This window comes from Oryx dammah, unplaced genomic scaffold (assembly GCF_014754425.2).
Source record: "Oryx dammah isolate SB20612 unplaced genomic scaffold, SCBI_Odam_1.1 HiC_scaffold_21, whole genome shotgun sequence".
NCBI lineage: Eukaryota > Metazoa > Chordata > Mammalia > Artiodactyla > Bovidae > Oryx > Oryx dammah.
Window position 1 is genome coordinate 52,667,260 of NW_024070205.1, and position 24,502 is coordinate 52,691,761.

Below are 24,502 nucleotides of genomic sequence, written 5' to 3' on the forward strand. Positions count from 1 at the left end.
ATCATGGTGAGTGATAACTTTTGGTGAAGGCTACATTATAGGTATTCATTATACTACTCTTTAAAAATTTTTTTTTATTGGAGTATAGTTGCTTTACAGTGTTGCATTAGTTTCTACTGAACAGCAAAGTGAATCAGCTATACATATACCCATATCCCCTCGTTTTTGGATTCCCTTCCCATCTAGGTCACCACAGAGCACTGAGTAGGGTTCCCTGTGCTACACAGTAGGTTCTCATTAGTTATCTGTTCTATGACGTGAAATGAAGTTGCTCAGTCGTGTCCGACTCTTTGCAACCCCATGGACTGTAGCCTACCAGGCTCCTCAGTTCATGAAATTTTCCAGGCAAGAATACTGCCATTTCCTCCTCCAGGGGATCTTCCCAACCCAGGGATCAAACCCGGGTCTTGCGCTCTACCATCTGAGCCACTGGGGAAGCCCCAGTGTCGATAGTGTACACGCGTCAGTCCCCATCTCCCAATTCATCCCACTCCCCCTTCCCGCCTTGCCACCCATATGTTTATCCTTTACATCTGTCTCTCTTTCTGCTTTTGTAAAGAAGATCGTCTATATGAATTTTTCATTATTTTACTCTTGAAACATTCCCTTTCATTTGACATTTCTCCCTTCCCCAAAAAAACAATTTTTTTTAAGTTTCTATGTGCAAATCTCACCACTATATTGGAAACTCAGAGAGTGGGGCCAGGCCCTCAGCATTTTATGAAACACTGCAGAGAGGGCCTTGGTTCAGGCAGTCATGAAAACTGCTGCCCTGTTTCTTCTTGGAGCTGGAAACACCTCTGACCTCTAAAAGCCTACACATCCCAGCAGCTGAAAGGCTTTGCCAACTGTTGGAGGTACTAGGAAATTTGGGGGGAGCTAAGGACCAACAAGTCCATTCTGAAGGAGATCAGCCCTGGGATTTCTTTAGAAGGAATGATGCTAAAGCTGAAACTCCAGTACTTTGGCCACCTCATGCAAAGAGTTGACTCCATTGGAAAAGACTCTGATGCTGGGAGGGATTGGGGGCAGGAGGAGAAGGGGACAACAGAGGATGAGATGGCTGGATGGCATCACTGACTCGATGGACTTGAGTCTGAGTGAACTCCGGGAGTTGGTGATGGACAAGGAGGCCTGCCATGCTGTGATTCATGGGATCGCAAAGAGTTGGACACGACTGAGCGACTGAACTGAACTGAAAGGACCAGGTAGGTGTCTGTGCACCCCTACCCAGCCCTGCACTAGGGAGGGGAGGCGCAGGGTCAGGGAGGAAGTCAGCCCCAAGACCCACTGGGTCACAGCAGCCAGGCCACACAGGGCACTTTCATGCAGTAGTGGACCTGAATTCTGAACCCTGCCTGGCAAAGAGTCTCAAACTTGACTGTGTATTACAATCACCCAGTGGCGGGGGGAGGTTTTAAAAATCCTGACTCCCAGGATTTATGCCAAACCAATTAAGTCAGAATCTCTGGAGACGGAACCTGGGCATCAGAATTTCTTAAAACTCCCCAAGGGATTCCAGTGTGCAGCCAAGTTTGAAAAAACAGAGCACTTGGCAAATATTAGATATCACGATTAATAATTATGTGGGCCTGACAAAGGCGGTGGCCAGCTGCAGGACTCTACCAGCCCCAGCATCAGCCATGGGCTGGGTCAGCACCCCGCGGGCATTTCAGCAGAACTAGGTAAGCACCAGGCACTCCCACACCCCAGCCCCCCCGCCAAAGACACACACACACCACTGTGTATAAAACACCTGAGTCACCGCTGCTCTGAAGCTCCCCACAGCAGCCCGTGGGGCATTCTCCCCATTCTGACTCAAGGTGAGCAGTGGATGGCAGTGAAGAGCTGCGTGCCAATCAGCCCACGAAAGAGGCTGAAGTTAAAGAGCTTTGGCTTTTGCCGGTGGTCTGCGTAACTCCAGGGGGGTGAGGGCTTGGGCTGCTGTTCTGGAGGCAGCCGTGTGGGTCCCGCCGGTACACATACTGAAGGGGATAAGGCGTGGGATGCAGGTGGAAGAAGAGAAGGTCTGTAGACTGCGGGATGAAAATGACATCACCTATGTAGCAGGAGGGCAGTACATCCTCGCTTTTCTGGTCCTGAAAGAGAAGTGATGCACAGCCCCTTCTCTCCCAGAGACACTGTTCCAAATCGGCATGAGCTGGAAGGCTCTCAGAGGTCCTGAAGGCTCTCCAGAGGGGATGTGCTGCAAGCGCTAACGGCAGCCCTTCCAACCAGTGTGTTTCTGCGGGACCAGGGCAGTGACTAGAAGGAGGCTGCTGGAGGAAGGATATTACCTGCAGCTTCCGGTGAAAACTCCCCTGACCTTCAAGGAGAGGGCCTCAAGGAGGGAGGAAGGGATGACGGGAGAGACAGGGAAGTGAGAGGGAAGAAAGGACCCTGGAGTCTGCGAGGATCGCTCTCAGAAGCCCTCCACTCTGGCGGACCATGAGAAGCCCCTGGGCAGCTCTGGCAAACACCACAGCCCACGCCCCCTTGGCTAATTAAGTGAGACACTCTTATGGGTGGAGCCTCTGCACCCGGAATTTAAAAGCTCTCCAGGAGACTTCAATGTGCTGCCCAGACTGAGAAGCTCGGGTCTGTGAGAACAACTTCCTGACCACAACCTTTTTGGGAAAGTTATCTGGTAAATTTTTTAGAGTACAAATTCATATCCTCTTTAACCTGACAATCTCACTCCTGTGATATAAACACACAAAGGTATTTATTGCAGGGTTACTGATATAGGCCAAATCAACAAAACTGAAGAGAGACAGAAAGTCCACAAATATGAACATGACTGAACAAAGTGGGTGGACTGTGGTAAAGAATCCGCCTGCAAATGCAGGAGATCCCCGTTAGATTCCTGGGTCGGGAAGATCCGCTGGAGAAGGGATAGGCTACACCATGCCAGTATTCTTGGGCTTCCCTTGTGGCTCAGCTGGTAAAGAATCTGCCCACAGTGCAGGAGACCTAGGTTCAATTCCTGGGTTAGGAAGATCCCCTGGAGAAGGGAAAGGCTGTCCACTCCATCTGGCCTGGAGAATTCCATGGACTGTAAGGTCCATAGGGTCGCAGAGTCGGACACAACTAAGTGACTTTCACTTTCACTGTGGAATACTATGAGAGTTTGTGATTATTCTTAAAACAGATAGATCTATAGTACTCTACTGATCTAGAGGGTTGTCCATAATAAAATGGTATGTGGGGGAAAAGTTATGGAAAAATTTTTTTCAATTATTGGGGAAAAAAGGCAAAAGGCCAACTCTGAGTGAATGTACACATACGTATGTGTGTGTGCTTAAGTGCATTTGTCTGTGTTTGTGCACGGAAGTAGGAGCAGAGACTCAAGCTTTTAACATTAGTTATGTCAGAGAGTCAGGAATAGAGAGGAGTTGGGAGCTTATTAATATTTACTTCGAATTAACTGAGCATCATTTTCTAGTTAAAACAAGGAGATACAACATCTACAATTAAAATCATTAATGAAGAAAACCCACAGAGTGTCTGACTCTTTCAGGATCCTGTAGCCCGCCAGACTCCTCTGTCCATGGGATCTCACAGGTAAGATTACTGGGGTGGGTTGCCATTTCCTTCTCCAGGGCATCTTCTCGACTCAGGGGTTGAACTTGAGTCTTCTGCACTGGCAGGTGGATTCTTTACGACTGAGCCCAGGGGCAAGATGACCTAGATTCAAATTCTGGCTTTGCATGTCCTACCTTCAGTTCCTTAATCCCTCTGCCCTCAATACGCTCATTGGTGAAAGGGGACCAAAGTGATGCCTACATCAGAATGGCATCCACATCAGAGATGAGCATTAAGTGAGATGACCCAGGCAAGTGCTCTGCACGACGACATCTGGCATATTCTAGGCCACATACAGTAATTTAATAAACATTGTTGTCATGGAAAATATTTTCCCTAAGTCACTAAAGACCAATCTTCAAAGTCTAGGTAAGCTCACCTCCTCCAGCAAAGAAAAAACCCAAGCCCCCTTGTCACTCTCTACATTGCTTCAACCTTCCCTAGAGCTGTGCATATAGTGACTTTTTTGTGCAGCCTGCAGGGCACTATGGTGGGCAGTGTTCTTTATGACTTCCTCCAGCTCTGGAATGGGTCACACTGTCCTGCTACCAAGTGATAGCCGCTGGGCAGGAAAGTGCCTGGGATCTCCTGGGAAAGGATGTCCTACAAACAAACAATAGTTACAATAATTATATAACTTCAGCCATCCTCAGTAACTGGCCCTTCTGTAAATGCTCACAGTGTATACATGGATTTGGTCCTGACCCTGGGCCTGCTGAGGAGAAAGGAGCCAAAGCTAATTAGAATGATGAACGACCCCAGCCTTGTCCAGTGTCTGCTGAGTCAACTCTATGCTTGGATGACTGGCGCCACACGCTGCTCCCTGCAAGGGGTGTGACAGTTCGAAGAGGCCAGGCCCTGTTCTTTCTGTTTGGAGCATCTCTCCTGAAGAATGATGGGAGCACTTCTTCACAGGCTTTGCTCAGAACAAGCTAGCTTTTTTATTCTGATAAACATGCAATAAAATCCAACAGAAAGAATCAGTCTTGCCTTCTCTTTCCCTAGATAATACTTGTGCGTGATAAGAAAATGCTCCAGAAATCTAAACCCAGGGGCTAAACCTTTCACTCTGCTATTTGTCAAGGAGCAGAATTTAAGGGAAGGCCAATCACTGCTCCTAACCAAGGGAATGTCGTTGCCATAAAAACTCTTCCTTGGTACCCATATGGATCCTGTGACAGGCTGAATTGTGTTTCCCCTCAAAATTCATATGTTAAAGTCCTAACTCCCAGTAATCAGATCAGAATGAGACTGGATTTGGGGATCTAAGTATTTAAATCGACGGGTGTGTGTACGTGTGTGTGCTCAGTTGCTCAGTTGCGTTCGACTCTTTGGGATCACATGGACTGTATTCTGCCAGGCTCCTCTGTCCATGGAATATCCCAGGCAAGAATCCTGGGGCAGGTTGCCATTTCCCCCCAGGGGATCTTCCCTACTCAGGGACTGAACCCACCTCTTCTGTGTCTCCTGCACTGGCAAGTAGACTCTTCACCACTGAGCCATCCGGGTAGCCATAGTTAAGTTTAAATCAGGTCATTACAGTGGACCTTGATCCAATATGACTGGTGTCCTTATAAGAAGAAGGCATTAGGACACAGACACTCAGAGAGAGGACCAGGTGGGGACGCAAAAAGAAGTCAAGCCAAGGAGAGAGGCCTCAGGAGAAGCCCACCCTGCTGACACCTTTGCCTCTTTCTGGTAGTCAGACTGGAGAAAGGCAGGGCACACACGTGCTCGTGGCCGACAGGGGATTGCCTGAACAGATAAATGCTGGTGGTCAGAGGGTGGTATCCAAGTGTGCTCTGCAAACTCCATGTACGGAACTGTCCTGGGAAATGCAGAGAAACATGCTTTTAATCCCAAGTGCAAGGAGACGTAAAAACTACTAGAAAGGGCAGGCGTTTGAAAGTAGAGCTGGATTTGAATCCAGACCCAGCACTCCCCACCTGAGTGATGTTAGCCCTCGGGTCTCAGGTCCCCATCTCCACCTCACAGAGTTGATGTACGAATAAATGCAAGACTGTGGGAAAAGTACAGAGTATATCCAGCCATTCTGCCAGCAAAGAATTACTGAAAAGGTGCTGTTTTCTAGGTCAGGTATTAAGCAGGGAACAAGAAACAAGGGCCCCACCCTCATCACCATTATAGTTGACTAAGGAAAACAAACATTTTATAAAGAATCGTCCTTCTGACTTTGCCCTCCCACACTGCATTCTTTTCAAGTTCACAATATTGGGGCTTGAAGTATTTCATCAATAACTGAAAAACTTAAATGTCAAATACTCAAAAACAATCCAATGTCCCTCATTTTTGGTTTCTATTAACAGTTGGCATCAACACTATCAAAAAGCATTTGAAATAGCACAGTTATATGTGTGTGGTAGTTTATACAAAGAGAATTATACAGACCCTCACAGGAGAAGCGTTGTTGGTCGTTTAATCAGCCCATCCTGCTGACGTCATCTGCACAGTGTATACATTCCCGAGAGCGGGGATCTTGCTTAAGTGCTCCCTTATTCAGTTCCTACCAGGACACCAGTGACACCAGCACCACTTTGTGCTGATGCGCTGAGTGGTAAGGGCAGTGATGTCACCACGAGGAAGGCCACAATAGCAGAGCTATTTTTCCTGTGTGTTGCCCGCCCACCTCCCTGTGCTATAATCGGGGACCATTGTCTTCCAGAATTTCATCACTGCTTGGACCATGTGGCAGACACAGAAAGGGAACAGTATGGCTTTTCTGTCCCTTTGTAATAATGGCACTTTGCATTTGTATAGCACATTTAACATATTCAGTGCATTTTCTTGTCTATTGGCTAGTCTTATCCTAATGAAACAAAACCCCATGTGTTTTGTAATTGTCTGTGCCGTAGAGACAGCTTAGGAATCAGAGTCAGTGAAATTGTGCTGGAGGAGGCCCGATGCCCCAAATCTCTTAAAGAATAACAAATCCCATAGAAGTTTCGAATGGAGCCAGCATGATAATGCAGCAATACAGCTGTTCCATGGGGAGCAGATGCATCTGGAGCATGGGAATCAATTCAGCACAAGCCGGGGAGCCCAGAGGAGTTTTCTGAGTCTCAGGGCTCTCCCTGTGGGCCCTGCCTGGGCGGAGGCTGGTACCTGGTTCTAACCGTAGGGAGAGACAGAGACTGGGCAGCAACCACAGGGACTCAGAGACCATTAAGATTTGGTAACACTGGCACATTTTGTGGCCCAGAAACGTGACCCAGAAATGTTTCTTGCTTTTTCAGCAGTTTGGAAAGGGCAAGAATGAGTATCTGGAAGGGTGAGCATTTCGGGGGTTGAAAACCAGAATTTTCACTTACCGCGTTTTGGAAAAGGCAGCAGCTAGAAGCAAAGCTCGCACGGAGAAAAGCAAGTTGTCTGCCCGTTACTTGCAAGCCGTCTCCCACTGGGTTGAGCATCTCCCAGGAAGCAGGAAGTTAGGCCCTCAGTCCTTTAGTCCACCTGGGCACCCGCTGGTAAATTATTGCTTTTACTCTGGTACCATTTAAAAAATTACAGCTCTCTAAATCATACTCTGGGGGACCAAGCAAGAGAAAATGCCTTCTCACCTGCATTGCCGAAGCCTGGCCTACCCTTCAACTCAGTGATTTGCAGCTTCGCTACACATTAGAATCACCTAGGGAGCTTTTTCAACACCCCCTCCACCCCTGCCAATGCCCAGGCTGCATTCCAGAACACTGAAACAGAAACGCCGGGGGTGGGAACCAGGAACAGTACTTTTTAAGCTCCCCAGGTGATTCCAGTGTGCAGCCAAGGTTGAGAACCAGCCCGCTAATCATCAGGTTGGCCAATAAATTCGTTTGGGTTTTCTAGAAAGTATAAGGGAAAAACCTGAACAAACTTTTTGGCCAACCCAAAACATCCATTCTTGTGCTCAGTGGGATGCTCTGGCAAGTGAGGGATGCTCTGACAAGACAAAGCCCGTCACACCTGCCACAGACCTTTCTTTGGTCTCCTTCACTTGCCTTAATCCCATGCTCAGCAGTGATAATTCTACTGCATACATTAAGAAAATAATAATCCAAGCCATTGTGTGGTTGCTGGGCTCATGCTCACTAATCCTTTTAGCCAATTAACATAAATCAGACACCATGCTAGGCAACACAGCAGACACAAAAATTAGGAGGACATGATCCCTGCCTTCAAGAATCAACCGTGGAAGACAAGGTATATGAGTGACTGTGATTCGAGGCATTGTGAGATCAGAGGTTTCAGACTTAGGCAGGAAATCAGAGAAAAAATGAGCTGGACTGATATCTTCACAAATAACACATCTCACAGATAGACACACACACAAACAATCATCAGCACACAACACGGAACTCCGTACGCAGCAGGTCTAAATGAATTCCGCTTGAATGAATGAAGAAATTCAGATTGCCCTCACTGGAGCTCATTAAGGCCAATACCCAGGACTCCCTGGCTCCTTTCTCTACCCGCACCATGTCCAGGCTCCTCCAGGTACCACCACATGTCACCTCAACTTCTAATACTGAGTCTCTCTGCCCCCATCCCCTTTGCCCACGTCACACTGCCCTTGGAGTTCCGGGATGCCTGACAGTGGCTGGGTGCCCTGCACTGGCCACTCTGCTGACTGCATTTCTCCCAGAGACCAAGGCAGCTATCCTCCAGCATCCATTCCCCCTGGTCTCTGAAATAAAATCCCTGATCTGAAGCTAAGCATATAGCACCCCCCACGCCCACCCCGCAGAAAAGACCAGATATGGGCATTTGCCTACGATCTGGCTGGTGAATTCAGTGGAAGTGACGTGCACAGCGTCCAGGTCATGTCCTTCTCCGAAGCAGCCCTTTTCCTGTGACCCCTCCACCCTGCTGCTTGAAATGACATCATGGTGTGATGCCCTCATGAACCACATGGACAAAAAAATGCCCTAATGATAGCAGAGCTCCGAAGGCAGGAGGAGCCCGGGTCCCCAGACACCTCTGTGAGGCAGGGTCCTCTCCCACCCCACCCTCAGCCCAGACGAGCTCCTCTCAGACAGAGCGGCTCCCTTGTATCTTTTACTCATAGTCAGACCTGTAAACCGCTTTCCTGCCTCCATCACATCCTACAGTACATGGAGTTTCTTTGTATATTAAACAAAGGAGAAGGTGTGGCAGAAAACCAAATGACTTCTGTCAGTACGGTCAATGACTTGTGACTTCTCACAGCAGAACTACTGAGAATCCATAAGTCTGCTTAGGTCAGCCTTCAAGAATCTGCTTTGCTAATGAATTCGATAAGTTGACTGGCCTCTTTTTTCTGGTCTACGTGGTCCGCAGAGACTACAGGGGAAACTAAGTGATGCTCATTCTTGGTGAGTGACTCATAGAGACTGATTCCTAGGGTCAACAGAAGTTCTGTAAAAGGTGAGCAAGGTTACCAGCTCCTAGAGACCAAGACAGCAACATGCAAAGGGAGCAGCATGGGCTCTGGAACCCGTGAGCTAGCTGACCTTGCCATCAAGCTACCATATTTCTGAAGGGAAGGAATAAGATATCACTTTACTCCTGTTAGAAGGACTAGCATCAGAAAAGATGAGATAGGAAATGTTAGAGAGGATGCAGAGAAACGGGAACCCTTGTGCACTGTTGGTGGGACTGTCAACTGGCGCATCCACAATGAAAAACAGTCTGGAGGTTTCTCAAAAAGTTAAAAATGCAGCTATCACATGAGTGAGCTCCAGCAATTCCACTTCTGGGTATGTACCCAAAAGGAAATAAAAACACTATGTTGAAGAGATACCTGCACCCCCATGTTCAGCATTTTTAACAATAGCCAAGACATGGAAACAACCAGAATGTCCACTGACAGATGAACGGATAAAGCAGTTGCAGTATATATGTTTATATGTTTAGTCGCTCAGTCATGTCTGACTCTTTGCGACCCCATGGACTCTAGCCCACCAGGCTCCTCTGTCCACGGGGATTCTCCAGGCAAGAATATTGGAAAGGGTTGCCTCCAGGATATATGTTTATAATGGAATATTCAGCTCAGTTCAGTCGCTCAGTCGTGTCCAACTCTTTGTGACCCCATGGACTGCAGCATACCAGGCCTCCCTGTCCATCACCAACTCCCAGATTTTACCCAGACTTCCGTCCATTGAGTTGGTGATGCCATTCAACCATCTTATCCTCTGTTGTCCCCTTCTCCTCCTGTCCTCAATCTTTCCCAGCATCAGGGTCTTTCCAAATGAGTCAGCTCTTCGCATAAGGTGGCCAAAGTGTTGGAGTTTTAGCTTCAACATCAGTCCTTCCAGTGAACACCCAGGACTGATCTCCTTTAGGATGGACTGGTTGGATCTCCTTGCAGTCCAAGGAACTCTCAAGAGTCTTCTCCAACACCACAGTTATTCAACCACAAAAAGAAGGAAATTCTGCCACTTGTGACAACATGATGGAACTTGAGGGCACTGTTCTAAGTGAAATAAGTCAAACAGAGAAAAATACTGTATGATCTCATTTTCATGTGTAATCTAAAAACAAAACAGTAAGAACAACAACAAAAAACTAACAAAAAGAGATCAGATTTTTGATTATCAGAACAATGAGAGTGAATTTGATAAAAGTGACCAAAAAAAGTACAAACTTCCAGTTTATAAGATAATTAAGTAGTAGGAAAAAAAAAAAAAAGTAGTAGGGATGTGATCGGAGAAGGCGATGGCACCCCACTCCAGTACTCTTGCCTGGAAAATCCCATGGATGGAGGAGCCTGGTAGGCTGCAGTCCATGGGGTCACTAAGAGTCAGACACAACTGAGAGACTTCATTTTCACTTTTCACTTTCATGCATTAGAGAAGGAATGGCAATCCACTCCAGTGTTCTTGCCTAGAGAATCCCAGGGACAGAAGAGCCTGGTGGGCTGCTGTCTATGGGGTCACACAGAGTCGGACACGACTGAAGCAACTTAGCAGCAGCAGCAGCAAGGATGTGATGGCATTTATGGCACCAACTGGGCTTCCCTGGTGGCTCAGACAGTGAAGAATCTGCCTGAAATGCGAAAGATCCGGGTTCCACCCCTGAGTTGGTAAGATCCCCTGGAGAAGGGAATGGCTACCCACTCCAGTATTGAAGAATTCCATGGACCAAGGAGCCTGGTGAGCTACAGTCCATAAGGTTACAATGAGTTCAACATGATTGAGTGACTAACACTTTTCACTCTCATGGCACCAATTAATGGCCTCCCTGTATCCACGCTCATTGCCTTGGAACTCTGTAGTCCCTTCCACTGTGACCCTGGGCTTGGCATGTGACTTGCTTTAGCCAATAATAAGACACTAGAAGATTTGATGCGGGCTTCCCAGGTGGCTCAGTGGTAAAGAATCCACCTGGCAATGCAGGAGACAGAGACGCGGGTTCGATTCCTGGGGTCAGGAAGATCCCCTGGAGGAGGAAATGGCAACCTGCTCCAGTGTTCTTGCCTGGAAAATCCCATGGACAGAGGAGCCTATCAGATTGCAGTCTATGCAGTTGAAAGAGTTGAACACGACTGAGCACAACTGAGCACAGGATTTGATGAAAACCAAGCTTGAAAAAATGCTTGTGTATTTCCACTTCTCTTGCTTCTCTATGATACCACAAGAAAAAGTCTGGAATAGTCTCTGGAAAATGAGATGGCCCCCCAGCTGAGGGCATCCTAGATTAGCTTATGGCCTACAGGCAGATAGATGAATGAGGCCCAGCCAAGACCAGAAGAACACCTTCGTCTCCCCACAAGCCCAGCCAAGATCAGTGGAACTACCAGATCACTCAGGGACTTACAAGAAATATAAATCATGGTTGACATGAGCAGCTATCACATGGCAATGGGGACCTAATAAGGATAGGGCCAACCAGCTCCCCCAGGTTAGAGTGAAAAGCCAGGGCCCCTGTGGGAAGCCTGGTGTGCTGCAGTTCATTAGGTTGCAAAGAAGCAGACACAACTTAGCAACTGAACAACAATAGTGTGTAAGGCAGCTGTTGTGAAGTCCTTGGTTTCTCCAGCTGCGGTTTGGGAGTAGAGTGAAATGACAGAGCTCTTCCTCCAGCTTCTGGTTCAGCAACCCTGTGACAGCACCATTATCTACACAGCGAGTAAAATGATCCCCCTTTCCCTTTGACTAACAAGGAGTCTGCCACAGAAGGCAGAAAATAAATTATACATGAGACACAGTTTCTGAACTAGTTGCAAGTTCTGTTCCAGGATATTTTTACTTTTCTTCACACATTCCCTCCAGGGGTGAACAATCCCACCAAGAAATTAAATAGAATTAGAAAAGAGCCTTAAAGAGATCTGCTTGGCCCCATCACGGTGAGCTAAGCATATGATAGGGTCCCTGAGGCCTTCTGGAGCTTTGGTATTTGTATCTTCCCTTTAAAATAGCTGAGCAATATTGCTGTAGTGGTGGTCCTTAAGGAGTGTGTTTCAGAAAGAACTGACAATTTCTCCTTCAATGTGGAGAATGAAACTGTGGACTGTGTCCAAACAGACTTGCCTTCAAATCCCAGTTCTACCAACTTATGACCTAAAACACTCCAGGAAACATGTATTGAAACTCTGATTTCCTCACCTGTTAACTGGGGCTGTTAATCGTGGCTACTTCATAGAATTGTTGTGAGGATTAAAAGAGTCAATCGTTTTAAAGGCACATAGTGGTCATTCAAGAAAGGTAAGCAGTATTGTCATGCCTTGGACATTCCCCAAGCCACAGAGAATTCTCATCTGGAAAACTTTTGAGCCAAGGATGGTCTCTCCAAGGCATTCCACACAACTGCCTCTTGAGTTTCTGCATCGCTTTTCTCAGTAGTATGTCTCTCCATGAAAATACACCATTCCCTCCAGAGCCCTGCAGGAAGAAATACACTAACAGCTAAAAAGACTGGAAATCAAGCGAATCCCTCGTGGCAGGGAGTGCCAGTGATTACAGAAAAGACATCATCTTTGCCACTCTTCCACATAGTTAATGCATGACAAATTTTGTGCTCCAAAGTGACATGAGTCTTTCTCCAAGTTCTGATATATAAATGCACTTAGTAGCCTCCTCTTAGGTCAAAGAAATTGGGACAGAGTTTGAAAGTGTCTATTTATAAATTTGTAGAGCCAGCAAATGGCTGATCTCTGCCACAGAATGAAATCTCTTAAAAAATAAAAAGATTCCCCCTCCACCTTATAAAAATGGGAGATGCTTATAGTAGTATCAGCTAGCTATTGCCATAATAATGCTGCATAACAAATCACTCCAAAATTCAGTGGCTTAAAACAATAGTTATATTTGTTCATTCATCTAGAGGTTGACTGGGTGTCACGTCACCTAGTGGGTTTGGCTCTGGGCTACAGGTAGGCTAAGGGCTGTATCTCATGCCTCCCATGTTCCTTGCACCAGTGGGCTGGCCTTGGTGATGTTAGAAGTGCAAGAAAGGAAGAAGAAATGTCCAGTTACTCTCAATGTCTCAGTACACACTCACAAGTCCTCCCTCGTTCCAGGGGACACATCCCGTCACACGGCTGAACCCTACATCAGCAGGGAGGGGAGATCTACTCTGCTTCCAGCAAGAAGAACTGCAAAATCATATGCAAAGGTCATGAACACAGGCAGGGCCAGCTTCAGGGACATGCCACCCACGCAGACGCACCTGGGCCCTATACTCAGGAGGGCCCCACCTTTGGCTGAATGCTCTGTTGTCAGCTGTGTAAGATTACTAATAAATTTTTGTCATGGAGCCCGAAATTTTCATTTTTTACTGGGCCCTGCCAATTATACAGCCAGACTTGAATATGGGGGAGGATAAAGAATTTGGAACAATAATGAATCTTCCTACTTAACAAACTGACTTTGGACTACAGAAGTGTCATCTTAATTTCCCAACTCCTCCAAGATCCTGCATTCAGCACCACATGGAAGAATTTCTGCAATGAATCCAGGTTCACACCATTCAGCTTCAGGTCACACCATGATGCCCCTCCCTAAGACAGAGGTGTGGTTCTGACAAGTATGGAACAGGGAGGGGCCGAAGTGGTCATCAGTTGTTACACTTGGGGCCTCACCCCCATCTTGTTCTTTCCAGAATTAAACTTGGAGCACCTGGCCCCCTGCACCAGACTGGTTATACTTCCCAATGAACTCAACACCCCCACCTACCCGCAACGCCCCTGCCCCACTTATCCTCTTTTTTCATATCCCACTGTGACTGCTCAATGGAAAGAGTAAAATTATCCATCCATGAGAGCTTTTCACATCCACCACAGTCAGAAAACCTGCAGAGAGACTAGACACACTCTTGGGGGAAATCAGGGGTGTGAAACGGAGAATCAAAGGTTTTTCAAACCAAAGGGACATCCCAAAGCCTCCAGGCAGGTTCAGTCTAACTCAAAACCATCTTAGACATCAGGCGAACTTCATCTGAGGGAGGTGAACACTTCTTAGTCCCTGAAATGAAGAACCCCAGGGTTAGATGACAGCTGCTTATGAACAAAGTTTCTCTTCATTCTATGCCACTCTCAGGCTCTCATTTAAGTTCATTTCCTCTAACCAGTCCCTGAACTTGGAGATGCAACAGGAGGCCTCTAGTCAATCTCCTCCACATGAGAACCCTTCCTGAGAACAGCCGTCTAACCAACCTCTGCGCTCCATACTCCACCCGGCTCTCTACATTTGACAGTGACCCTCAGAGCGACAGCACGCCTGGTGGGAGGGCAAGTGGCTCTTGGCACGAATAAATGAATCATAAGCACAAAGTGACTCAAGAATCCTGCAGTCAGACAATTACCCAAAGAACACATTTTCTGGTAATTATCGAGCTAAAAATGGACCCACTCTGAAAATTCCTTCCTTTCTCCCGAGAAAGCTGAGGAGGTGGTTTAACAACAATCAACTGCTGAGATGCATCACATTCTGGGGTACTTAGGAGACGAGTTCCAAGAAATTTCTTGGAAGGTACAGTTCCCACAAGGTGGTGGTGCTAAAGAAACCTATTCACCCTCCCCACCTTCCCTAGCACGTGCTCACAGCTGGGGAATCTGAACTTGGAAACCCATTCAGAACTAGCCAGGAGGGAGGAGGCAGGCCTTCCTGCCCCGTGACTCTGCTTACATGGCAAATGACCCTCACCCCCACAAAATGCGAGGGGCTGTGGCCAGTCCAGGGTTACTTCAGCACCATGGATATGCTTGGGGATGTTATAAGAAGTTTTAGGCAGCAGCTAAGGGTCAGGATAATAAGAGTAACATTTAGCACGTGCTGAGTATTTATGAGCTAGATGCACATGTATCATCTCATTTAATTCTCACAACTCCATGAGGAGGGTGATGAACATCACCCCCACTTCAGAGTCACACTGGGGGCGACACAGAGAATTCTGGGCATAGGCGGGAAGTACCAGAAGCCTGCACACTTTGCCAGCGCCCTACATCATGCGTCCAGAGCCTGTCCAGAACAGGCAGAGAGAATTTATTCATAAGGTTAAAATACAGACTACAAAGATGGGAGAGGATAGAAACACAGAGGAAAGGAAGGGGATAGAACCTGAGCTTAGAGAACTTCTGTGTCAATAATGAATACAGTAAAGAGTTAAATTCGATTTTAAAATACAAACCTGATGTAAGTAGCAAATGTGGTAAGATTTAAATTTTGTGCTCTGTCATGGACACTGTTGAAGTGAAGAAATGAAAAGACTATTATGGGATCTAAACAAGCTTCAGAGCTTTCGCATAGCAAAGGAAACCAGTAACAAAATGAAAAGACGACCTATGGAATGAGAGGAAATATGGGCAAATGATATGACCAACAAGGGATTAATGTCCAGAATATACAAACAGCTCACACTACGCAGTAGCAAAAAAAAAAAGAAAAATTTAAAAATGGGCAGAAGACCTAAGTAGACATTCTTCCAAAGAAGACATATAGATAGCCAACAGGAACATGAAAAAATGTTCAACATCGCTAATTATTAGAGAAATGCAATCAAAGACACAATGAGGTATCACCTTGCATCTGTCAGAATAACCATCATCAAAAAGAGAACTTTCTTACCCTGTTTGGTGGGAATGTAAATTGGTATAGTCACTATGGAGAATAGTAAGGAAATTCCTTAAAAAACTAAAAATAGAGTTACCATATGATCCAGCAGTCCCACCCCTGGGCATATCTCTGGAGAAAATCATAATTTGAAAAGATACATGCACCCCAATGCTCTCTGCAGCACTGTTTACAATAACCAAGGCATGGAAGCAACCTAAATGCTCACTGACAGAGGAAAGGATATACAAAGAAAGTGTGTGTGTGTGTGTGTGTGTGTGTGTGTGTGTGTGTGTGTATACACCATGGAATATTACTCAGCCATAAAAAAGGATGAAATAATGTTATTTGCAACAACATGGATGGACCTAGAGATTATCATACTAAATGAAGAAAGTCAGAGAGAGAAAAACAAATATGATATTTATATGTGGAATCTAAAAAAATGATACAAATTAACTTTCTAAGTCTCAGAAAACAGACTTAGAAAACAAATTTATGGTTATCAAAGGGGAAAGGGGGGAGGAATAAATTAGGAGCTTGGGATTAACATATATACACCAAAGTATTTAAAATAGATAACCAACAAGGGCCTACTATATAGCACAGTGAACTCTACTCAATATTCTCTAATAATCTAAATGGGAAAATAGCTTGAAAAAGATAGATACATGTGTGTGTGTGTGTGTGTATATATATATATATATATATATATAACTGAGTCACTCTGTTGTACACCGGAAACTAATACAACATTATAAATACACTATTTACTGAGCATGCCTGCTCAGTCATGCCTGACTGTTTGTGACACTATGGACTGTAGCCCACCAGGCTCCTCTGTCCATGGGATTTCCCAGGCAAGAATACTGGAGTGGATTGCCATTTCCTCATCCAGGGAATCTTTCCAACTCAAGGTCTGAGCCCACGTCTCGCACATCTTCTGCACTGGCAGGTGGATTCTTTACCACTGAGCTACCTGGGAAGTCCCTCAAACCAATTATATGCCAATATAAAATATTTTTAAATACTATTAATTTCTCTAAAAAAAGCCACAATGAGTTATCACCACATACCTGTTAGAAAGGTCATCATTAAAAAAGTCGATAAATAATAAATGCTGGAGATGGTAAAAGGAAGAAAAGGGAATCTTCCTACATTGTTGGTGGGAATATGTAAATTGGTGCAGCCACAATGGAAAACAGTATGGAGGTTCCTTAAAAAACTAAAAATAGAACTACCATATGATCCAACAACCCAACTCCTAGGTATATAACCAAGAAAAATAAAAACTGTAATTCAAAATGATACCGGTACCCTAATGTCCACACCACTAGTTATAATAGGCAAGACATGGAGGCAACCTAAGTGCCCATGGATAAACAACTGGCTTAGGAAGATATGGTATATATATATATGTATACAATGGAATATTAATTGGTCATAAAAAATGAAATATTGCCATTTGCAGCAACATGGATAGACCTAGAAAATATTATACTTTAGTTGAGTAAGTCAGACAGAGAAAGAAAAATACTATATGATATGGCTTCTACATAGAATCTAAAAAATAAGACAAATGAACCTATATACAAAACAGAAACAGATTCACAAACATGGAAAACAAATGTATGGTTTCCCAAGGAGAGAGGAAGGAGGGGAAGGACAAATTAGGGGCATGGGATTAACAGATACAAACAACCATGCGTGAAATAGGTGAGTAACAATTGGCTGTAGAGCACAGGGCTGTAAGATAGGACCTCGGCAGAGGCAGCCACAGGCTATTGCCTGTTGTCTGGCTAGAGTCAACGGTCAAGCAACACAGAAAAGTGAGCGAGGCTCAAATGTGACTGATGGAGGTTACTGCTCTGCCAGAGAATTCAGGATGGTACATTTTAAATGGGGGCGGGGGGCAACTTGCAGTTGAAGGACCTTGGGTATCAGTCTTAAAAAATAAACTGGAGACTACGGAAGTGACCGCTGGAGAGGATTATTCGTGTCTGGGACATTCTGTGGGAAAATAATCTACAAATTCATGAATCACACTTAAAACCACATGCATGCATGTGTGCTCAGTAGCGTACAGCTCTTTGGACCCTCTGGACTGTAGCCCGCCAGGCTCCTCTGTCCATGGGATTTTTTAGGCAAGAGTACTGGAGTGGGTTGCCATTTCCTCCTCCAGGGGATCTTCCCAAGCCAGGGATCAAACCCACATCTCCTATGTCTCCTGCATTGCCAGGTGGAGTCTTTACCCACTCAGCCATCGGGGAAGCCCCTTAACACCAAATGTCATATGTTATTTTCTTAATCATTCTTTATTCCTTGGATCACTAGTATTTTCATTATCTGAGCTTACTTCCCTGCTGTGTCATAGCAGATGCGGAACCCTGACATACTGAGTTTCTTGAAAAACAGTAAAGGACAAGTAATTAGCTAGAAAAATAACTGACTTCTTGATTAAGCTCTCTCTCCCAATGAAAGGGATCATTACTGAAATATAGGGAAAAAAATCAAAAGCTTGCAGAATTGTTTCCCTTCCATCAATGTTGGCATAGCATTTGATTTCTCTCCTATTCACATAAGGCTCAAAAACTCCTTTGGGGTGGACAGGGGGCTTTCCTACAGCCTGTAGCCCATCCACTCTGAATAGAGATCAGGGATGTCCCTTGGCTCAAGGTAATGGACACTTAGTTTTACATGCAAGTTGCTATTCTTCACACTTTGCTACAAAAAGTACATGCTTTCCTTACTGGAGAGTGGCAGACCGATCTGTCTGTCACAGGGGTCTCCCAGCTACATCATCAGTTCAGTTCAGTCCAGTTGCTCAGTCATAGAGCCCTGCTAACTACTAAGCTTAAGCTGTACATGCATACATGAATATGCGTGCACACGTTTGCTTTCTGAATGTGCTGAGGGCAGCTGTGACCTACTGACCATTCATTCAGAGAAACTCTCTGAATGACTCCCCCTTTAATAACATCTCCCATCCCACCCCTCCAACACTCCTGATGATGCTGTCAATCAAACTGCAAAGCTGAGTGGCAGGTTGAAACCTCAAATGAAACCCAACAACCAGTTAAAAACTTGGCTGAGCCAGGCGAGAGCATTTCTGAGCCCAGCATCAGACAGGAACAAAGGCTGTGAAGGAGTTATCAGCTGTAAAGGCCATCCATCATCAAGCAAAGATAAAGAACCTCAAAATCCAACCAGAGGGCACTTGCAAATATCCAGTGCTGTTCTGACACTTTGATTGATGGCCACCCCTTTTAATTAGTGCCTCTTGTCTCTGGAGGTTTCCAAAGAACTCACTTGCTCCCACCTCCTTCTCCCCCACCATCATTTGCCTTTGTGGGGAGACAGGGACCAAAGCGGGCATTCAGCCTCACCAGTCCCTTTCACTGTGTGACCACCCATGACCATGTGACCATCCACCCTTTGGCACGGGGCACTTGCACTGACCTTTCGCAGAAGGAAGCATATTCGCTCAATGTTCCTCAGCCGTTCCCTCTATCAGGAGGCACAAGAAAGAAAAGAGAGGGGAGGTTACGTCTTCTGCTGGAAAAACACGAGAAACCTCACATTCAGCCCCTTAGTGGAGGAGGCAGAGTCCACCACAGACCCCTCCCAGCCATGACCTTCAAGCTCCGACTTTTGGCTAAGAAGAATTTCAGCTCATACAATCAAGATCAAAAACACACACACACACACACACACACACACACACACAAATAAACCAATTAAAAATGGGCAGAAGATCTGAACAGTTTTCCAAAGACATACAGATGGCCACCAGGCACATGAAAATCTGTTCAATTTCACTAATCAGCAGGAAAATCCAAATTAAAACCAAAATGAGATATCACCTCACATCCGTTAGAATGACTAGCATCAAAAAGACAAGTGATACCAAGTGCTGGTGAGGCTGTGGGGAAAAAATGAACCCTCCTACACTGTTGGTTGGAGTGTAAATTGGTACAGTCACTATGGGAAACAGTATGGAAACTGTTCCTCAAAAAATTAAAAATAGAAGTACCACATGATCCAGCATTCCACTTCTGGATATATCCAAAGGAAACACAATTACTATACTGAAGAAATATCTGCACCATTATGTTCATAACAGCTTTTTTTAGAGTAGCCAAGACATAGAAATAACCTAAGTGTCCATTGACAGATGAATGGATAAAGCAGTTGTGGTATATACATAAATAATGGGATATTATTCAGTCATAAAAAGGAAACCTTGCCATTTGTGACAACATAGACAGACCTCAAGGGCACTATGCTAAATGAAATATCAGAGAAAGACAAATACTGCATGATCTCATTTATACGTGTAATCTAGAAACGAAACAACAAGAACAACAAGACAAACTCACAGAAAAAGAGATCAGATTTGCAGTTACCAGAGGTAGAGAGGGAATTTGATGATGGTGGTCAAAAGTTAAAATCTTCCAGTTATAAGACAAATAATGGGATGTAATATATAACATAACAACTATTGCTAACATGCTATGTGGCATATTTGAAAGTTGCTAAGTGAATAAATCCCAAAAATTTCATCACAAGGAAAATATTTTTCTTTTACATCTATACAACATGATGGATGCTAACCATTTATTTTGCAATGTTAACCAATTATTTTGCAACGTTTGCAAGTCAAGTCATTATGCCACACACCTGAAACTAAATATAATGTGTCCATTATATCTTAATAAAACTGAAAGAAATAAGAGTTTCAAGCTTTTCTCTATCTATCTTGTCACAGTTATTTGCTCTTAACCCAACTTCCCCAGCAAACAGCATGGGTTCAACTTTCTTTTCAGCCCAGCACATGTTTCTTTATTTCTTTTTTCTACAACCTCCATGTCCCTGTAAGACACTCAAACTAAAGAACAGGGACCATGTGCTCATGAATGTCCTGAAGCCCAGAGTCAGGCCCCCTGGAGGGCTTCCCATTCAAGTCTCGAAGAGCATATGTGCCTGATTAGTGTTTAAGGTGGGGAAGCTCTCTGCCCTTGACTTTATTTTTCTGAAGTGACTGTATTTAGAGGAAGCAATCTTTCCACTCAATTAGACACCAGCAGTGCCTCCGGGCTAAGAATTTTCAAGATGGCCATTTCTAGAGTTTGGCTCGCTGCCATGGAAAAATGCCCCAGGGGTGGGCAGGTGATGATGCTCAGCTCACACACTGAACGTTGCCTCCTCTTTCCCGCAGTGACTTTCGCGATCTCTGAAGCCACCCTGAACACAGCTGTGGCATCTCCCGGTGCTTCATTACCAAGACAATTTGGTTGCGGTAGATGTGATGATAATGAGGCTCCTCCTGGATCGCCAGAAGACAGGTGGCTGGGCCACTTCAATTTCTCTAATTAAATCACAAATATAGCAATTCCTGTGCATCCCTTAAGCCCAGAGGAAAGAGCCCACATCAGGACAAATTAGCGTCCACATGGCTAGGAAGACAGACCACATCCTGCTCAACACACATGTGTGCTTGCACGTGTACAAGCAAATGCACACAGACACACAGCTGGGCATCGAGGCTGCCTAAACAGAGAACACGTGAAAAGACGTGAGATCCCAAGGATGAAAGAGGGGGGTTCAGGACACATGCGCGCTCTTTCTCCAGCAAGCCAGATCCTCTGAAGGACAACATCTCTCTTTACTTTACAGTGATATTAAATGTCCCGCTGATAAAAGGAAAGGGAAAGGGTTACCATGAGAAACTCAGAGTAAAAACAAAGCATTCCTCCTCTTCCCACTTGCTGGAAGCGGGGGCTGGTGGTCAACCAAAGGGTCCAACAGTATTTAGAGCTTACATCTAAAGAACCAGTGGACGTCATGCATGTTCATTTAGAAATACTCCACACCAATCAGCAACTGTTTGCACAAATTTGTCCAGGACTACAGTTAGCAACCAGTGAAGCAGCTTTGTCAAGCCATCTGAGCCCAAGATGCTGCTGCAGAGACTCTATGGGGGCCCAGAGAGCTTAAGGATGAGTTAAATGAGGCATCCAAAGTTTAAGTTCCTGCCAGGGAGTAACATCATAAAATCCAGGGGGAATGTGCCTAATACTCCTCCATTAGGGCTTTAAAAAATATCAGACAGGAGTCCTTTACAAAGCTAAGGGCTTTAGTCTGTCTATAAGATGTCTGGCCTTTGGGGCCCTGCTGCTGCTGCTGCTGCTAAGTTGCTTCAGTCGTGTCCGACTCTGGGCGACCCCAGAGACGGCAGCCCACCGTCCCTGGGATTCTCCAGGCCAGAACTCCTTAATTAATTCATTGACTGATTAGATGTAGGGCTTTATTTTTTTAAACTTTTATTGGAGTATAGTTGATTTACAATGCTATGTTAGCTTCAGGTGTACAATAAAGGGAATTGGTTATATACATACATATATTCAGTCTTTTCAAGATTCTTTTCCCACATTACTACAAATATTGAGTCCCCTGTGCTATTCAGTAGGTCCTTAATAGTTATCTTTTATATATGAACGTGAAAGTCGCTCAGTTGTGTCCAACTCTTTGTGACCCCATGGACTATATAGTCCATGGAATTCTCCAGGCCAGAATATTGGAATGGGTACCCTTTCCCTTTTCCAGGGGATCTTCCCAACCCAGGAATCAAACTGGGGTCTCCTGCATTGCAGGTGGATTCTTTACCAACTGAGCTATCAGGGAAGCCTATTTTATACACAGTAGTGTGTATATGTCAATCCTAATCTCCCAATTTATCCCCCCTCTTCCCCACCCCTGGTAAGCATAAATTTGTTTTCTATATCTGTGAACAAATGTGGCTTTTATAATAGGAATAAAAAGTGGAGGTTCAGCTTCTCCGCTATGTAACCTCACCCTTTAACAGTCATTCATTCTTTCAGCAACAAACAGTTATTAAGTGCCTACTGTGTGCAGGTTCTGTCCTTGCACTGACCTTGTGCAGAAGCTTCCCACTGGACATACACTGGTCCTAATTTTCTTTGTTCTGCCCGAACTAAGAAAACTGTCAAGGTAAGATGGAAACGGGTGTCATGAACCCATCTCATGGTTTCATCAACTCTCTTGCACTTTGGTGTTGAATTTGCATGATGGATTTGAGGGGCAGGACACAAGAAACTCTGGGTATTCTAAGTGAGCCACTTTCTAATTTGAGCCCAAGCCACCAGAAGGAAGCAAAACAGGCTCTTGACTCCCTGACATTCCAAACAGAAGTGCCCTCTCAGCCTAGAGCGTCTCTATGCACCTGGTCGATGTTGACAGGCCAGGTGTGTGATGCTGGTGCCAAACACAGAAACATCCAGAATGAAAGGAGGCCCAGGGTGCAACCTTTTCAGACCTGGAGGAGCCAAGTTACCCCGGGGGGGTGGTGAGGCTGGCAGATGGAAACAAAATGAATTTTAAATAATGACAAGTTTCACAAGACAGGTAAGTTGTAAAGTAGATCTTAGGGATTCTTCCAACTTGCCACAAAACTCTGCTTCACACAGTTGACTTGGAAAGGGTCAGCTCTGTTTCACAGAATCAAGGGATTATAAAAACAGGTGTTTAAAGAATCAGATCTATCTCTTTTTCTACAACATAGAGTAAGTGGTAAGAACACAAGCAGACCTGGGTTCCAATTCTGACTTCACTGTGCATGAACTTTGAGTCCTTGGATAAGAGTCTAAATTGGGCAAATGATGCCTGTCTCACAGAGTTATGAGAATTATAGGTTTTATATGTGTGTGTGTGTGTGTGTGTGTGTGTGTGTGTGTGTCTATATGGGGCTTCCCTGGTGGCTCAGCAGTAAAGAATCTGCCTGCAATGTAGGAAACACAAGAATAATCCTCAAAGATGGAAATGGCAACCTACTCCAGTATTCTTGCCTGGAGAATCCCATGGACAGAAGAGCCTGGTGGCTACAGTCCATGGGGTCACAAGAGTTGGACATGACTTAGTGACTAAATCACCACTGAAAATACATATAGTTTCTTCAGTTCGGTTCAGTTCAGTTGCTCAGTCGTGTCAGAATCTGTGACCCCATGGACTGCAGCACACCAGGCCTCCCTGTCCATCACCAACTCCCGGAGTTTACTCAAACTCATGTCCATTGAAGCAGTGATGCCATCCAACTATTTCATCTTCTGTCATCCCCTTCTCCTCTTGCCTTCAATCTTTCCCAGCATTAGGGTCTTTTCAGATGAGTCAGTTCTTCGCATAAGGTGGCCAAAGTATTGGAGTTTCAGCTTCAGCATCAGTCCTTCCAATGAATATTTAGGACTGACTTCCTTTAGGATAGACTGGTTGGATCTCCTTGCAGTCCAAGGGACTCTCAAGAGTCTTCTCCAACACCATAAGTCAAAAGCATCAATTCGTCGGCGCTGAGCTTTTTTTATAGTCCAGCTCTCACATCCAGACATGACTACTGGAGAAACCATAGCTTTGACTAGATGGACCTCTGTTGGCAAAGTAATGTCTCTGCTTTTTAATATACTGTCTAGGTTGGTCATAACTTTTCTTCCAAAGAGCAAGCATCTTCTAATCATGACTGCAGTCACCATCTGCAGTGATTTTGGAGCCCAAAAGAGTAAAGTCTGTCACTGTTTCCCCATCTATTTGCCATGAAGTGATGGGACCAGATGCCATGATCTTCATTTTCTGAATGTTGACTTTTAAGCCAACTTTTTCACTCTACTCTTTCACTTTCATCAAGAGGCTCTTTAGTTCTTCGCTTTCTGCCATAGAGTGGTGTCATCTGCATATCTGAGGTTATTGATATTTCACCCTGCAATCTTGTGCTTGTGATCTGGAATCTTGTGATTTCAGCTTATGCTTCATCCAGTCCAGCATTTCTCATGATATACTCTGCATATAAGTTAAATAAGTAAGGTAACAATATACAGCCTTGACATATT

The 24,502-nt window shown here is 45.0% G+C and overlaps 1 protein-coding gene across 1 annotated transcript in view; it reads right to left on the reverse strand.

Annotated features, from left to right (window-relative positions):
- Nucleotides 1-24,502, reverse strand: part of CNIH3 (cornichon family AMPA receptor auxiliary protein 3) — a 146,499-nt gene that overhangs the window by 45,263 nt on the left and 76,734 nt on the right. The window contains exon 3 of the mRNA XM_040263700.1: nt 19,068-19,115. Coding sequence (XP_040119634.1) covers nt 19,068-19,115 — 48 coding nt within the window. The remainder of the gene's footprint in view (nt 1-19,067; nt 19,116-24,502) is intronic.